At 44.5% G+C, this 17,353-nt stretch overlaps 1 protein-coding gene across 9 annotated transcripts in view; it reads right to left on the reverse strand.

Annotated features, from left to right (window-relative positions):
• LOC133446264 (probable ubiquitin carboxyl-terminal hydrolase FAF-X) overlaps positions 1-17,353 on the reverse strand; it is a 108,129-nt gene that overhangs the window by 44,419 nt on the left and 46,357 nt on the right. For 6 of the 9 annotated variants that reach the window (XM_061724272.1, XM_061724268.1, XM_061724271.1 and 3 more), the window contains exons 11-20: positions 15,556-15,660; positions 15,181-15,387; positions 13,662-13,798; positions 12,531-12,569; positions 9,351-9,484; positions 7,681-7,771; positions 3,169-3,282; positions 2,792-3,020; positions 1,229-1,324; positions 876-1,087 (exon numbers count right to left, since the gene is read on the reverse strand). In XM_061724272.1, coding sequence (XP_061580256.1) covers positions 876-1,087; positions 1,229-1,324; positions 2,792-3,020; positions 3,169-3,282; positions 7,681-7,771; positions 9,351-9,484; positions 12,531-12,569; positions 13,662-13,798; positions 15,181-15,387; positions 15,556-15,660 — 1,364 coding nt within the window. The remainder of the gene's footprint in view (positions 1-875; positions 1,088-1,228; positions 1,325-2,791; positions 3,021-3,168; positions 3,283-7,680; positions 7,772-9,350; positions 9,485-12,530; positions 12,570-13,661; positions 13,799-15,180; positions 15,388-15,555; positions 15,661-17,353) is intronic. The other 3 variants (XM_061724273.1, XM_061724274.1, XM_061724270.1) reach the window with 1 other exon arrangement.

Consider the following 17,353-nt stretch of genomic DNA (forward strand, 5'->3'; position numbering starts at 1 on the left):
ACTCCCCCTACTTTCTACCACTAGCTCTAAAAATCAAGCCACACATTTTAGGGCCCTTGTAATCTTCCCAGGTCTGTCCCAATACTCCCACTACTCCTACTTTTATCACCACCCCTACATTTTGCTGCTACGTCACTGCGTGGTTTACGTTCGGGTACGTAAGCGACTGCGTAGTTACGTTTGCACAAACGTCACACCATATCAGGAAGCCCAGAGCTAAAAGCTGTTTTAATTTCCGCTGTAGCTGTTAATATACCACTTTATTAAGTTTTAATGTTTGTTCAGGCGTAAAAGTAACCGTTAAGATCCCCAACCTGGGCTCAGTTTATCCAAATAACGCCTGGTAAGAAATTTGATCCAACGTTTTCGGAGATGAGAAGAGCTGCCGGCTCGGAGCAGCAGCAGCAGCAGCAGCTGTTACCATGGTAACAGCAGCAGCAGACGGAGTACAGACGTGATCGCCGGGTCGACCTGCGCCGTCGTCCCGGGGAGAAACCTGCAGCTCTGTGGAGAATTACCGCTGGCTGAAATAAATCATTTAGGAAGATAAATGTTGGTTTAATAGATGAAATCTAACAGTTGTAGCTACGCCTGTTAAGAAATTTGCTCCGATGTTTTTAGGATGATGATGCCTGCCGGCTCCGGAGCTGATTTATGTTTCCGTGTTAAATCGATGCAGAGCCTATGGCGTAGGGTACGGCGTGTCGCTGCATAACCTACGCCGTAGGCTCTACGTTGGTGTAACGCGGAACCATAAATCAGCCTCTATTCTGGCGAGATCTTCACAACAACGGACAAGCGAGTGATTATGTACATTCACTGAGTGAATATTATGAAAGTAAAATATATATTTCTGGCTAGAAACGTAATCAAACCTGGACATGGGCAGGATGGTCCTCTCCTCGTGGTAGTCGCTGTCACACTCGTTGATGTATTCCTTCAGAACCGTGAGGACCCGGACCATGCGGATCGCCTCCTGCCGGGCACAGTTGATGCTGTCCTTGTCCCCGTCCAGCACGCACAGCGTGTCGTAGGACGCCTTCAGCCGGTCGAAGCACGACTGGATGAAGTCCTCGTGGATCTCCACCTGCAGGGAGACCGGGTTAGACCAGAACCCCCAGGGTCCAGAACCCCCAGGGTCCAGAACCCCCAGAACCACCAGGGTCCAGAACCACCAGAACCTCCAGAACCACCAGAACCCCCAGAACCCCCCGAGCTGCGTCCAGACCTGGTTGACTTGTAGTTTGGGTCCCAGGTTGGTGTAGATCTCCTTCAGCAGGTCGATGGCTCGGGTCGCGATGTCGTCACTTCCTTGAATCACCACCTGAATCAGAAATAACAGAGTTCTAAAACAATTAAGAAGAACATTTTTTTGCCTTAAAAACATTTAAAAAATATTACTTTATAAAAAAAATTTTTGTTTCTTTTTAAGGACTTTTGATTTTTGGTGGTCTTTTGTATTATTATTGTTTATATTTCTGTTTGTGTCTTTCTTTCCTGCTTATGCTGATTGGTTGGTTGTTCTGCATCTGATTGATGAGCCTTTTGCTCCTACCAGGTTAATTGATACCTGAGCTGATCATGTGACTGTTCACCTGTGTTTAAAGAGATCCCTTTGCAGGGGTTAATTTGGTTAATCGAGAGGTGCCGGATCCTGTTCCAGCAGGATCCGGCACCTCTCGATTTTGGCCTCCCTGTGTTCCAGGACTTATTTGGGCAGATCCGGCACCTCTCGTATATATAAAACAATAATAATAAAAAAAATAAAAAGTGTAACTTTTTAAATAACTGCAATATTTTGGGGTTGATGCAGCCACGTCTTTCTGCCTGCAGTCACTGCACTGTGTCCAGCAATGTCCCGCCCACAGCACCATCTGATTGGTTACACACAGAGACAGGCACGGGAAACAGCCAATCAGCAGTGAAGGCTGTGCATGCTCTGTGCTCACACAAACAGAGGGGGGAATAAGTTTAGCCGGGTAGAGAAGCTCCGGAGAGGATATCTATGTTTCCAAGGTAAGTTAAGGCAGCAAACACCCTATTATTGTTATTCTAGCTTTCCAAAGTGCACCAGATTGATGCATTTAAATGCATTATGCTCAAACAATTTCCTGGGGGGGGGAACGCACCCCCCCGAATTTTTTTTCGCACATTAATCTCATCCACCATAACCTTGAAAAGTTCCTGCATCTCTTTTTCTCCTTCTCCATGTTTAGTGAGTGACTGACTGTATAAATGTTGTTTGTTGGCCGCTCGATGGTGCAGTGGGTTAAGCAGCGGCTCGTATACTGAGGCTACAGTCCTCCTGCAGCGGTCGCAGGTTCAAATCCCGGCCTGCGCACCTTTGCTGCGTGTCATCCCCATTCTCTCTCTCTCTACCCTCTTCATATCTGCACTTGAATAAAGGGCCACTAGAGCCCCAAAAAATCTTAAAAAAAATAAATAAATAAATGTTGTTTGTTGGCGCGTGCAATGCAATGAAATATTTTAAGAATTTCTTAAGTAGGAAAAATAAGAAATTCGTAAGAAATGACAGTTCTTAAGACGGTTCTTAAGACCCCAGGTCTGGATCTCTGACGGAGACGAGGATCAGCAACCCGACCGGTCCAGGTCTGCTGGACCTGCTGCTCCTGCAGGACCTGCAGGACCTCCTGGACCCCCCGGACCCCCGGACCCCCCTCACCCTCCACAGGTAGTCCAGGCCGATCAGCTCTAGGTCTGCAGGACCTGCAGGACCTCCTGGACCCCCCTGGACCCCCCTGGACCCCCCGGTAACCCCGGACCCCCTCACCCTCCACAGGTAGTCCAGGCCGATCAGCTCCAGGTCGTCCATCATGTATGCGCGGCGTTTGGCCACCAGCTTGCCCTCCCTGCAGTTGACGGCCTTGAAGAATCTCTCGAAACACTTCATGCCGTTCTCCGTGAGCAGGGACGGGTCCAGCTGCAGCACGTTGTTCTCAAAGAAGTCCTTGTTGATGTCCGGGTCCAGGTCCGGCTCGTCCCCCATCAGCTTGGAGTACCTGGGGGGACAGACAGAGGTCAGAGACATGCTGGGGACCGGGGACCGGGGACCAGACCTGGGACCAGACCTGGGACCAGGAACCAGGAACCAGACCTGGAACCAGACCAGGAACCAGGAACCAGAGCAGGTAAAGTAAAGGTTCCTACCACTTGAAACAGGCCTCGCGGTCACACAGGAACACGGCGTTCTCCGCCAGACACTTCCAGATCTGCTTGGCCTGTGGAGCACAGAGCCAGAGCTGGCCGTCCTTCAGCAGGAACCTGGGGGGACACGGGTCAAAGGTCAGAGGTCAGGAACCTGCAGGGACACGGGTCAAAGGTCAGGAACGTTGGGGAGAACTCTGTTTTCAAGAAGCTGATCTGAACCCACGTCTGAATATCTGGAGACTACGGTGATGACGACGCACAATAATCATGTGTTTGCACTCCTGCATTGTTGCACATTTGGTATATATACACTGCGATACAGAGTCTATTCTATTTTATACTTATTTTACTTTTTTTAGGGCCCGAGCACTGATCTGTGGTGTTTATTATTCTTATTCTTATTATTCTTCCGAGAAATGAATTGCCTTTTTGGTGGCCTTAAAATGCTCGAAAACTCACCAAATTTTGCACACGCTTCAGGAGTCGCAAAAAATTACGTATTTTATGGGCGACAGGCATGGGTCGACAAGAATGGGGTCCATAGCGCCACCTATTTTATGTTTTTCAACAAGCCCCACAATATGGTTTGACTTACAGCAATGACCTTTATGTGTCTATTATATCAGACAAAGCCCTACAAAAAAGTCTCTTGGACCCATGCTCTAAGTTACACAGGAAGTCCGGCATTTTGAACAGAAAATGGCATTTTTTATGAATTATGATCATTTCCAGGCCTTGTATTCTAAAGAACTCCTCCTAGAGATTTTATCAGATTGGCTCACAACTTGGTTTGTACAATCTAGACACATGGCCGACGCTAAATTTCGAAGCTTTTAAGTTTTTACCAGAGGGTGTGACCATAGTGATCCGGCGAAGTTTGAGGTCATTTTTAAGCTTCGCCATCAAACATCAATTGGCTGTAACTCAGCAATACATGATTTGATGTGGTCGAAAACATATGTGTATGATTGTAGGTTGAGCCTGAAGACATCTATGGTGGAATATTCAGGATCGGTTGTAGCGCCATCTGTTGGCACCAGGAATTGTCATGTCTTCTAGTATGCATCTGTGCTCCAAACGAGATGAGATTAATGATCTCAAAGTTGGTCACATAATAGGTAAGACATTGACGATGACTGACGGTGAAAACTAACTTTTTATCAAAGGGCGTCGCTGTTAGAGGTTGTCAAATTTCGGTGTCTCGCCATGAACATAAAAGTTGTTTTAACTTGCTCATACTTTGTCCAATTTGACCCGAAATCTGTACATTTAACCTGGCTTCCATTCTGAACAAGTGGATATGACAATCTTGGATGAACTCCATAGCGCCACCTTTTGGTCAGGTATACATTATTCATCAAATTATGTGCTGTAATTGCTGTTTCATTCATCCAATCACAATGAAATCCACACATATTATTGTCATAAGGGTCCTTATTGACGTTATATTGCGTTGCGTATCGTGGTCATAACTTGAACGAAATTGCAATTCTACGTCACTCTGGATTTCTGGTAAAATAATCATTAAAAATCACTGGTTTTGTCTTAGGACAATTCAATTTCAGATTCAGATACCTTTCGACAGGACTTAAAAATCATACACTGGAACATATATTTGGAAAAGTTTGTCGCTCACATTTTTCAAAATATGAACTTGTATTCAAATATATCATAACTTTGTCATCCCATGTCCAATTAACTTCAAACTCCGTAAAGATATTGTTTACTGTGATGTGAAAATGTCCTGTTGATTTCATAAATGCACGTCCAACACGTGATTTTTAATGAATTTTTATGTTAAATCCAATGGATTTAACAGCTGACTCTCTGTGCCGGGCAGCTCCCGCAGCGGGAGCGGAGGCCGAGGGGGAGCGGGGGGAACGTTGCTGCGCGCGCAGCGTGGTGACGTCACTTGCACATGCACTTGCGCTGGAGAAACAGATCTCCAGTGTTTTCACACAAGATTCACCTAATGTAAGTATTTTGTGTTATGTGCATAATTGTAGACTTAGTCTGAAGACATCTATGGTGGAATATTCAAGTGGAATAGTTATTGTCACCAATGTTTTTTCGGCCGGTCGGCGCATGTCTGTAAGGACATGCACGCTTGCTTTTTTTCTCCTCTCTACCCACCAGAGAGGCCAAGTAAATAGAACCACACTGATTTTGAGACAAACCCGTCTTTTAAATTAAATTTTTATACAGAAAATAATTACAGTACATCTATTACACCATATTTCACAGCAGCTTTGTAATTATTTTATCATATTTATCATTATCGCGCTTTCATCCACGATCTGGTCGGGAGCGCGCAACGCCGAGAGCCGAGAGAAGGGACGTCCCGATTTCTATGGAGCTAGAACAGTCTCATAATTCACAAATGCACAGGACAAGTTTTACAAATGCACGGACCGATTTGCAAATACACACACAGTTTCACACGTGCACAGAACAATTCACACGTGCGTAGGACAAGATATACAAATGTATTTTTGATGCACACACAAATATAACCTGATTTACACATGTTTTTTTGTCTGTGAGCTGCGCTGGATTTGTGTGTGAGTTTTGAGACTCCCCTGACGTGACTAAATGCACAAATAGGTTTTTTTTAACACGGAAGGATCTGCAACCAATCAGATTAAAGGGGCGGATACACCTGCTGTTTGAGCTGCGTTAGCGCTGTTCACTTAGAAAAGTGATTAATATTTCAAGTTAGTGGAGTGAAGATAAAAAACAGTTACAGGAGATAAAATATAAATAAACAGGATGGAGAGGAGATCATTGCTGCTTTTCTTGTGATCCCGGTAAATAAAACAGCGCGATTGGAGATGGTTTGTCGTCGGGCTGTTCAACCCGTCGGGAGAGCTCTAGTCCTGCCGATGCAGCAACTGATGATGAGAAACAGTGGAGATTTTTGTATATTTGCTCTGTTTGGTTTCACGAAGTATTACTGTCCCGCTGATTGAGCTCAGAACCAGACAGACAGCAGAGAGCTGCTGCGCTGCCTGACGGGGACGAGCTGCAGGTGGAGCAGCAGCGCATGTCAGGAGATTAATTTACTGAAATATCTGGAGTAAAGTCGGTATCAGTCGACTGATAACCGAAGAACCTCTGTATCCAGCTCAGATGTTTGATGATCGGTGGACTAAACCCCGACCAGCATCATCACCGCTGCATCTTCCCATGCATGACTCTATCTGCACCGGGACTGTGTTGATCTGCCACCGCTGTTTTGACACATGTTTGTCTCTGTGTGGTGGCGATGTCACATCATAAATGTGAGGATAACAGCTGCTTGTTTCTGACCTCCACGTCTGGTCCCTGTGGTCAGCTGGTCTGACCGGGACCAGCGCCGCTCGCGGCAAGAGCCAGAACGACCTGCAGCAATATTCACCCCCGTCAAGGCTCGTTCTCCTGAAAGACACCTGTAGTTCAAATACAGAAATATATCTGCTGTTTCTCATCATCAGTTGCTGCATCGGCAGGACATGGACCTCTCCAGTCTCCTGACGGCTCTGGTTGAACGGCCTGACAAACCATCTCTGATCGCGCTGTTTTCTTTACCGAGATCACAATAAAATCAGAGCAGTGATCTCCTCTTCATCCTTTATTTATCTTTTATCTCCTGTTGCTGTCTTTACTCCACCAACTCCAAATATTAATCACTTTTCCAAGTGAACGGCGCTAACGCAGTTCAAACAGCAGGTGTATCCGCCCCTTTAATCTGATTGGTTTATGAGTAAATCGTCCCCCACGTAGGTCTGCTCTTATGATTGGCTGGAACAAATGAAGACATCTGATTGGTTGCAGATCCTTCCGTGTTAAAAAAAACCTATTTGTGCATCTAGTCACGTCAGGGGAGTCTCAAAACTCACACACAAATCCAGCGCAGCTCACAGACAAAAAAACATGTGTAAATCAGGTTATATTTGTGTGTGCATCAAAAATACATTTGTATATCTTGTCCTACGCACGTGTGAATTGTTCTGTGCATTTGTGAAACGGTGTGTGTATTTGCAAATCGTTCTGTGCATTTGTAAAACTTGTCCTGTGCACGTGTGAAACGGTGTGTGTATTTGCAAATCGGTCCGTGCATTTGTAAAACTTGTCCTGTGCATTTGTGAATTATGAGACTGTTCTAGCTCCATAGATTTCAGCCGCAAAATCTGCCTGCATTGGCCGGTTTAACAAAACCACAGCGGTCGCAGAGCAGCCAAAGCAGGCGGAGGATGAGGAGATAATTAAAGGACCGTCGGAATTCTGAAACTGCCGATTATTTCTCCTGGTGCTTTCAGGGACAATTGGAATTTACTGTATTTGGCGAGAATTGACCATTGCTTTATTGTATTGGTTCAAAATTATTGTGGAAGTGAAGTGAAGAAGTGGGGAGACTGTTTAGCCAATCAGAATGGAGAACACGATGCAGATCCGTGATCAGTGAGACGTGAAGGAGAACCGCGTTACAGCGAGACGTGAAGGAGAACCGAGTTACAGCGAGGGATCACTGACCTCAGGAAGTTGAGCCGCTCCTGCACCTCCTGGACGTGGCTGTAGCGGCTCCCGGGCCGGACCGTCTGGGGGTCGAACTCCGCTTGCTCTTCTGCAAACACAGACGGGTCAGACTGCTGCCTAACCCCCCCAGGTGAGACCCCCCCCAGGTGAGACCCCCCCACCTTTAGGCCCAGTCCCAATCCCCCCCAAGTCCTACTTTTCAGTCCTACCCCTAAATTGTGTGCGTTCCCGTGAGGGTAGTGGTTCCCAATTCCTCTTTTCACCTAGGAGTAGTGGGGATATCAAGGGCGAGCGGTTATGAATCCGTCCCTACGGAGCGAGGGATTTCAGATCCTCACTAGCTGACCGAGGGCCAGAAAAATTTCCCAGAATGCTTTTTTTGCGGACTGAATAAAAAAAAAAAAAACATGGCGGACATTTCTTATTTCTTGGTGAATAAAATCAATATTTTGAGTTAGATTTTGCATAAAAATGCGTTTTGATTACATTTCTAGCGAGAAATATATATTTTACTTATAATATACTTTACTCATAATATTCACTCAGTGAATGTACAATATCACTCGCTTGCCCGTTGTTGCGAAGATCTCAAGAATAAAGGCTTATTTATGGTTCCGCGTTACACCAACGCAGAACCTACGGTGTAGGTTACGCGTCGACATGCGCCGTACGCCGTAGGCTCTGCGTCGATTTAACGCGGAACCATAAATCAGCTCCCGAGCCGGCAGGCTGTTCTCATTCTGAAATTTTGGGAGCAAATTTGTTACCAGGCGTTATTTGGATAAACTGAGTCCAGGTTGGGGATCTTAACGGTTACTTTTACGCCTGAAAAAATATTAAAACTTAATAAAGTGTCATATTAACAGCGCTACAGCTGAAATTAAAACAGCTTTTATCTCTGGGCTTCCTGATATGGTGTGACGTTTGTGCAAACGTAGTCGCTTACGTACCCGAACGTAAACCACGCAGTGACGGAGCAGATACATTTAGGGGTGGTGCTGAAAAGTAGGAGTAGTGGGAGTATTGGGACAGACCTGGGAAGATTCAAGGGCCATAAAATCTGTGGCTTGAATTTTAGCAGTAGTGGTAGAAAGTAGGGGGTGTTTTGGGATTGGCCCTTAGTAGTGATGCACCGATTGTTCGGTAACCGAAATTGTTCGGCCGAAAATGGCAAAAAAACACTTTGGGTGTTCGGTGGAATAAGTGGAAAAAAACGAACAATTAATAACGGCGTTGTAAAATAAGGAAATAGACTGGCCGCTCCGTTACTGTTGCACCACAAACATAAATCGTTGGCCAACCAAAAACTAACCACATAAGAATTTTACCAACATTCACCAGGAGGTGGAACAAAACAACATAATGCTGGAAATTAAAAAAAATGTTCAGTTTTTTATGTTCAATAAATATTTTCTACCTTGTAATTTTGTAAAAGATTTTTTTCTTTGAAAAGCCTAAATCAAACTTATTTGATTTATGCAATGGTGAAAAAATTGGCAAAATAAATGAAAAACTGCTGAAGAACCATGTTCGGTATTCGGCCAAGTGTTTATTATTTTCGGTTTCAGCCACAAATTTTCATTTCGGTGCATCACTAGCCCTTAGAGAGCAGCCCCCCCCCCCTCAGGTGACACTGGCCCCCCCAGCTCCCCCAGGTTCCCCCCCACCTTTGGACAGCTGCCTCATGGTCTCCATGTAGGCCGACAGGTTCTCGGCCACCAGCGTGACCAGGGCGTGGTTGTGCTGCAGCTGGTTGATCAGGTCGTGGCGGTAGAAGACGTGGGGACTCCGCTGGGTCTGACTGGAGGACAAACGGACCAGAAACCAGGATTAACGGAACCAGAGAGGAGAGAACAACGCAGCGGCAGTTACACCTGATTCAGAAGCTGATTTCTCATTCTGTAAAGAACATGAAGGAAGCAGCTGGTGTGTGTGTGTGTGTGTGTGTGTGTGTGTGTGTGTGTGTGTGTGTGTGTGTGTGTGTGTGTGTCACCAGCAGAAAGAGTCATATCAGTGAAGTCATTTCCTGCCTTGTTTCCAGAAAGATTCTTTCAGCTCAAGTTTTACAAACACCAGGAACATTTTCATTTTCTTTAGTCGGCTCAGGGTTTTTTGTTAAAATGTTCCTAAACACTGAAGTAATTGTTCTGAGTTTATGTAAAGATCAATCATTGTGGTGACAGGTGATGCATTTAGAATGAAGAAGTAAAAAAATGGGGAAAAGAAATGAAGAAAGACTTAGTTCCAAGGCATGAAATCCCTCTGATATTCAGCTCTGAATGATTGACGGACAGACTGGCAGAAGGGGGCGGGGCTCCATCTCAAAGGACCGCCCCTTAGCACAGCGGGCCAATCAGGCGGCTCCGCAGGGCCGCCGCCTTCGGACGGGAGAAACTATGTAAACGTTTACTGGACAACGCTCCGCCGGACCGGCTGCTGCTCATCACATTCCTGACTGGATCCTGAACTTTAACCCCTTAAATGCGTTAAATGAGTTGATGTAGAAGGAACTGGAACTGGAGATCAACAACAGTAACGACAACGAAGCAACAACTGCTGAAAGTAAAACACTCTGTTGTTTCTGAGGTTGTTTTAGATTCAGTTCTGGTGCAGGAAGGCTGAGGATGCAGCTGCAACCTGAGGAACAGAGAACATCTGGACTCCCGAGAACGTAGAACCTTCTCCTTACCGAGAACATCCAGTAACCAAGACAAAGAAACTTTCACAACCTGAGCTTTCGTAACGAGCCGCTCAAACGATGCTATTTCTACGGTGGCCGAGAACAGCCACTGCTGCAAATAAAAGAAACGCTGCAAATAAAATAAACGCTTTGCAAATAAAATAAACGCTTTGCAAATAAAATAAACGCTGCAAATAAAAATAAACGCTTTGCAAATAAAATAAACGCTGCAAATAAAAATAAACGCTTTGCAAATAAAATAAACGCTTTGCAAATAAAAAACGCTTTGCAAATAAAATAAACGCTGCAAATAAAAATAAACGCTTTGCAAATAAAAATAAACGCTTTGCAAATAAAATAAACGCTTTGCAAATAAAATAAACGCTTTGCAAATAAAATAAACGCTTTGCAAATAAAATAAACGCTTTGCAAATAAAAATAAACGCTTTGCAAATAAAAATAAACGCTTTGCAAATAAAATAAACGCTTTGCAAATAAAATAAACGCTTTGCAAATAAAATAAACGCTTTGCAAATAAAATAAATGCTGCAAATAAAAATAAACGCTTTGCAAATAAAATAAACGCTTTGCAAATAAAATAAACGCTTTGCAAATAAAATAAATGCTGCAAATAAAAATAAACGCTTTGCAAATAAAATAAACGCTTTGCAAATAAAATAAACGCTGCAAATAAAAATAAACGCTGCAAATAAAAATAAACGCTTTGCAAATAAAATAAACGCTTTGCAAATAAAATAAACGTTTTGCAAATAAAATAAACGCTTTGCAAATAAAATAAACACTGCAAATAAAAATAAACGCTTTGCAAATAAAAATAAACGCTGCAGCAAATAAAAATAAACGCAGCAGCAAATAAAAATAAACGCTGCAGCAAATATAAAGAAACCCTGCTGCAAATAAAATAAACGCCACTGCAAATAAAAAAAAAACGACGCAAATAAAAAAGCCACAACGGAAGTCAATTACCGGGGACTATTTTTGCTGACGCAGCGTTTCTTTTATTTGCAGCGTTTCTTTAATTTGCAGCGATTCTTTTATTTGCAGCGTTTCTTTTATTTTGGCGGGTCTCGGCCACCGTACGTTTCCCTCTCAACAAACAACCAGCACAATAAAGTCTATTACCGTATCGGCCCGAATATAAGACCACCCTCTTTTTCAAGACTCCAGTTTGAAAAGACTTTTTGAACACCAAATTCAATTTTTATAAATAAAATAATGACAGTACATCTGAAACAAATGATTATAACAATATATTGCAGAGAAAAAGCTTGTTATTTTGCCTCATTCCAACCACCATGTTTGTATCATAACTTCTCCTCACCTGCCGGTTCACCTGCCGATCTTCCACACACTTTTCTCCAGATTGGAGAAACTAACCGCTATTATCTTCTTGGTGACAGGGGTTCGCTTTAAAGATATCTGGCGCCATCTAGCGGTGTGAATGGGTATAACGTCTAGACCCCGAATGGAAGACGAGCCCACTTTTTCAGTCTGATTTCAATGATAAAAACAATGATAAAAACGTCTTATATTGGGGCCGTCTCTGAGGAAAGTGGAATTTCTGCTGAAACTGTCAGTAAAGTTTGAAGGTCAGAACTCTGATCCTTGTCTGAACAAAAGAAAAAACCACAAAGAGATCAATCTGAAGACAAAATGAACACAATACAGCTATTATATTCGGGCCGATACGGTAGGAACAGAGAAGCTCGTTAGCAGACGTGACCCGAGCTACCGGCGCTCCGGGCTGCACTTGCAGCTGACGCACCTGCAGCTGACGCACCTGCAGCTGACGCACCTGCACCTGCAGCTGACGCACCTGCAGCTGACGCACCTGCAGCTGACGCACCTGCAGCTGACGCACCTGCACCTGCCGCACCTGCAGCTGACGCACCTGCACCTGATGCACCTACGCCCCGGCGGTGACCCGGTAACCCGCGGTGACCCACATTGACCCACATTGACCCGCGGTTCCGGCCGGTACGAGGAGTAACGAGTCTTTTGAGATGAATCCCGAGAAGCTGCTGAAGCCGATTCGTGGCAGAATTTTCCATGTCATGTTTGGTTTATGTCACGAACATGTCAGAGAGAAAGTAAGACTTGATGTAACAAGAAACGGGCAGAACCCTGGAATTGACACTCAACTTACCCCACTAAGTTCTTTAGTATGTTAATTGGCATTTTCTTTCTGAAAAACAACAGGTAAACTACATATTTTCTACAGCGACTAACAAACTCCTTCAGAGAAATGTGAATGTGAGGATTGTGCAGCAGGACGAGGTCGTATTCCCTTATCATGTAATTTACCGAGGACCTTACGGAAACGGTTCAGACGCCAGCAGAACCGGTCAGGTTATTTTAGAATGGAACCTTAGAAAGATCTCATAAGTTATAAGATCTTTAGAAGGTTAACCTTCTAAAGATCTCATAACATAAGTTATAACATCTTTAGAAGGTTAACCTTCTAAAGATGTTATAAGGTAGCCTAACGGAAGAGCTACCGAGCTACGCCTCACGGCTGTGGGCGGGACGCTTTAGTTTCTGTTTATTTAAGCAGCTTTTAGTGGAAATAGGTGAAAGCAGCTGAAGCATAAACAAAACTACTGACCCAGTTATATTTATGGAATCCAACTATGGAGCCAAATCAAGGCCAAAAGTTTTGCTAATCTGAAAATAAAATTTGAACTTGAAAATTCTTTTTTACAGTTTCAATTTTTTTTTGGGTATCAGATCTTTTTTTCAGTTTCAAAACTTTTTATTTCAGTTTCAAATCTTTTTTTTCCAGTTTCACATCTTTTTTTTCAGTTTCAAATCTTTTTTTTTCAGTTTCAAATCTTTTTTTTTCAGTTTCAAATCTTTTTTTTTCAGTTTCAGAGAAGAAGTGAAACTGAAAAAAGAGATGTGAAACTGAAAAAAAAAGATCTGACACCGAAAAAAAAAATTGAAACTAAAAAATAATTTTCAGATTAAAATTTTATTTTCAAATTAGCAAAACTTTTGGCCTTGATTTGGCTCTATATCCAACTACCTTCATAGAAATACATTGGTTTGTTAAAGCAAAACAACTAAACGTGCATGTAGCTCCTCTCTGTGAATGGTTGTAATCATGATAAAGAAACTCGTTTAAAGAGGGCGCCATGATGTCAGCGCGCCCTTTACTTTAAATTAAAGTAGAATACCTAGAACTTGGTGGTAAATGTTAGGCTGAGAGGTTTGGGCTGCAGTTCTACGAGCTAGCGGGGGCGACCCGCGGCGGGACCGACGCCACGGCGGGACCTACCTCAGGTTCTGGGGAGCTTCTCCAAACAGGCTACAGATTTCTCTGATCTGCTTCAGAGCAGGGATCACCCACTTGTCGTTGGTCCGCAGCTCCTCGATGAAGCGGTCGATCCACTGGATCTTCTGGGTGTCTCGGTCCTGTGAAGGAAGGCCGTGTGTCACGATACAGAAGCTCGGTCAAATTTCCTGATATCTTTAATATTGCGCTGGATCAAGTGCCAGGTGGTTACCACGGCAACGGAGATACAGAGAAGAAGAGCCGGCTACCGCAGGACGGACACACGAGGGATTTGGTCATTTGTTTTAATTTATTTGGTGAATTTAACAATTTTGATGACTGGGATGCAGAAGAGGAGAGAAAAGAAACTATCCGAGCTGAGCGGAGACGAATATCTCCCGTTACCAAGGAAACGAAGCACGAGTACTGACAGGAATCAGCAGGAGAGACCACGTCTCTCCAGTGTTAGCGTCGCTCCATTGGTTACCCGTAAAATTAAGAATCCAAATTAAAATTTTATTACTTGCGTATAAAGCCCAAAACGGCTTAGCTCCGCAGTATTTACAAGACCTGATAGTGCCTTATGTTCCTGGCAGAGCTCTCCGCTCTCAGAGTGCAGGTTTACTCGTAGTTCCTAGAGTATCTAAATGTAGATTTGGAGGGCGGGCGTTCTGCTATCAGGCACCATTACTATGGAACCAACTTCCAATCTGGGTTAAGGAGGCTGACACCACCTCCACCTTTAAAACTAAACTTAAAACCTTTCTGTTTAGTAAAGCCTATAGTTAGTGTTTAGTAATCATCTAGCTGGTGTTGGTAAATCTCTAGGTAGTGTAAACTCTAGTGTGTTAGAGTCAGTAGTCATAGTTGCAGCTATAGAACAAGACTATAATAGTTAGTCTCAAATATAGCTTGGTGGTAGATATGCTGCTATAGGCCTATGCTGCAGGGGGGACCGACATGATCCGCTGGGCGGTGCCTCTCACCCTTCTTCTCCTCTCCTCTTCCCTTCCTCTCTTCTCCATTACCATTTTTATTTATTATAAATGTCTCATAGCTATCATTTGTGTCCATCGTTCCTGTAGTTTCTTGTGCTGCCCCCTTCTCCTCCCTTTTTTCTCTTTTCTACATGGTGCAGCATCCTCTGCCGGTGGTGAAGAGCATCTCTAAATGCACAACACCGGATCCTGCAGCGTGGGAGTGAGAGGGGCAGGGTAACGGCCCGGTCAGGGTAACGGCCCGGTCAGGGTAACGGCCCGGTCAGGGTAACGGCCCGGTCAGGGTAACGGCCCGGTCAGGGTAACGGCCCGGGCAGGCGGGGGAGAGATTTGTCCGTCAAGACTCCTCTCCCTGGCCCTGCCCCTTCTCAACCTTTCCCCGACCCTGAACCCCAACCTGGGACTTGATGATTGGGCCGGAGCTTCGGGAGCTGGTGCTGGCCTGCGATCCCCACCCCCGGTCCCCCATCTCGCTGCTGCTTCCACCTGCCTGCTGTGGAACCCTGACCCCCCGCCGCCCGTACCTGGGAGCAGCTGTAGTCCAGGATCTTGATGTGGGCACTCAGGGCCTGGTCCATGATGTCCACCGGGACGTCGTCGCTGTGCGCCAGGTTCCACAGCAGGTTCAGAACCTTGTGGGCCATCACGCCGTCCTTGTCGTCCTCGGCCAGACGCCGGATCAGCTCCAGCAGCTTCTCCCGCTGCTTCTTGCTGGCGTTGGTCCAGCTGGCCTGGAAGAGACGCAGGGGAGACAACGCAGGTGAGACAACGCAGTTGAGACGCAGGTGAGGCCGGGGCAGCAGCCCCCACCAGGGGAACAGGGTGCTGGTTCCTGGTTCCTGGTTCCTAGTTCCTGGTTCCTAGTTCCTGGTTCCTGGTTCCTAGTTCCTAGTTCCTACCTTGAAACAGTCAAACAGGTGGTCCAGCTGCTCGGGGGAGAAGTCCCAGGCCAGCTTGGCCAGCAGGTCGTGGACGTTCTTCACGATGGCCTCGTGTTTCCCGGCCTGAAACAACAGAAACATCAGATCAACCTCCCCCCGGACACTAGGGGGTAGGGCTGGGCGATATATCGAGATTTTAATATATATCGATATATTTTCAAACACGATATGGTACGAGACAATATCGTTTATATCGATTTTATTTAATTTTGTATTTTTTTTTTCTGAGGAGTTCGGTCACCCGGGAGGAGCTCGGAGTCGAGCCGCTGCTCCTCCACATTGAGAGGAGTCAGCTGAGGTGGCTTGGGCATCTGTACCGGATGCCTCCTGGACGCCTCCCTAGGGAGGTGTTCCAGGCATGTCCCACCTCCCTAGGGAGGTGTTCCAGGCATGTCCCACCTCCCTAGGGAGGTGTTCCAGGCATGTCCCACCGGGAGGAGACCCCGGGGAAGACCCAGGACACGCTGGAGAGACTATGTCTCTCGGCTGGCCTGGGAACGCCTCGGACTCCCCCCGGAAGAGCTGGAGGAGGTGTCCGGGGTGAAGGAAGTCTGGGCATCCCTGCTGAGGCTGCTGCCCCCGCGACCCGGGAACGGATAAAGCGGGAGAAGATGAGTGATGAGTGAGTGTATTTTTTTTTATGATTTTGATATAGCTTATTTTGTGACAAATGGAATTGAATGTTTTATTTGAGATTGTCACAAATGTTTTGTTATTTGCACAACTGTCAACCTCAGTGGAAAAGTCTGCCTGTTACTGTCTACATTGTATTAATTACAGTGTATTTTAATTTAATTGTTATGCAGGAAAGGGATATTAGTTTTATTTTATTCAAGAAGCATTTTTATTCTATATATGCAGGCAGTTTATTTTTATTTCATTAGTTTTATACATGTTGATATTGTGCAGACCTCTGTTAATAAAGGAACCTGTGTGACATTTGGCACGAGGCTTTGGATTAAAACTTTTTTTTAATGGTTTGCCTCAGAAAAATTTACGCTAACAGAGATGCTAACAGAGATGCTAACAGAGATGCTATGCTATAATGCTTTGGGGGAAACCCCAATTATGTATGTATGTAATAATATTTTTTCTGGAGGGGGGTATTTACTATTTTAAGGCGACTCCTCTGAATGTTCGAGAGACGGATGTGAAGGTCCTTTTTTTGCTGTCCCCTTACAGATGCATCTTCTTTTTGATTTCTTCTTGATTTATTTATTTACTTGGTATTAGTCTTGGATTGACTGTACATCGGATTTTGGTTGATGATTTGTTTTACTTATTCATTGGTTGATTTATTTATTTTATTTTTCATGAAAAACCATGCAATATTGATACTGCGATGATGTAAAACCAGACTGTATGGCTGGACTTTATTTCTTTAATAAAAAGTTTAATAACAAAAAAGAGTTATTCTCGTGTCCAACAAAACATTCCTTTTTTGGGCATAAACAAAAAAAATTACAAAAAGTTGTAATGTAATGATGAAAAAATTTTTTTTTTTAAAATCGATCTTTAGACATATGAATCGATTTTCAGGAATTAATATTGGAATCGATTTAGAATCGGAAAATCAATCTTTTCAACACAGGCCTATTAGTTAGTATGGACTTGTAACATACAGATGATTAAAGATTTGATGCATAGCCTGGACCAGTACAGTACTGGACCAGCGTCCTCGTTAGTGATGCACCGATTGGTCGGTAACCGAAATTGTTCGGCCGAAAATGGCAAAAAAAAACTTTGGGTGTTCGGT

This window comes from Cololabis saira, chromosome 6 (genome assembly GCF_033807715.1).
Source record: "Cololabis saira isolate AMF1-May2022 chromosome 6, fColSai1.1, whole genome shotgun sequence".
Lineage (NCBI taxonomy): Eukaryota > Metazoa > Chordata > Actinopteri > Beloniformes > Belonidae > Cololabis > Cololabis saira.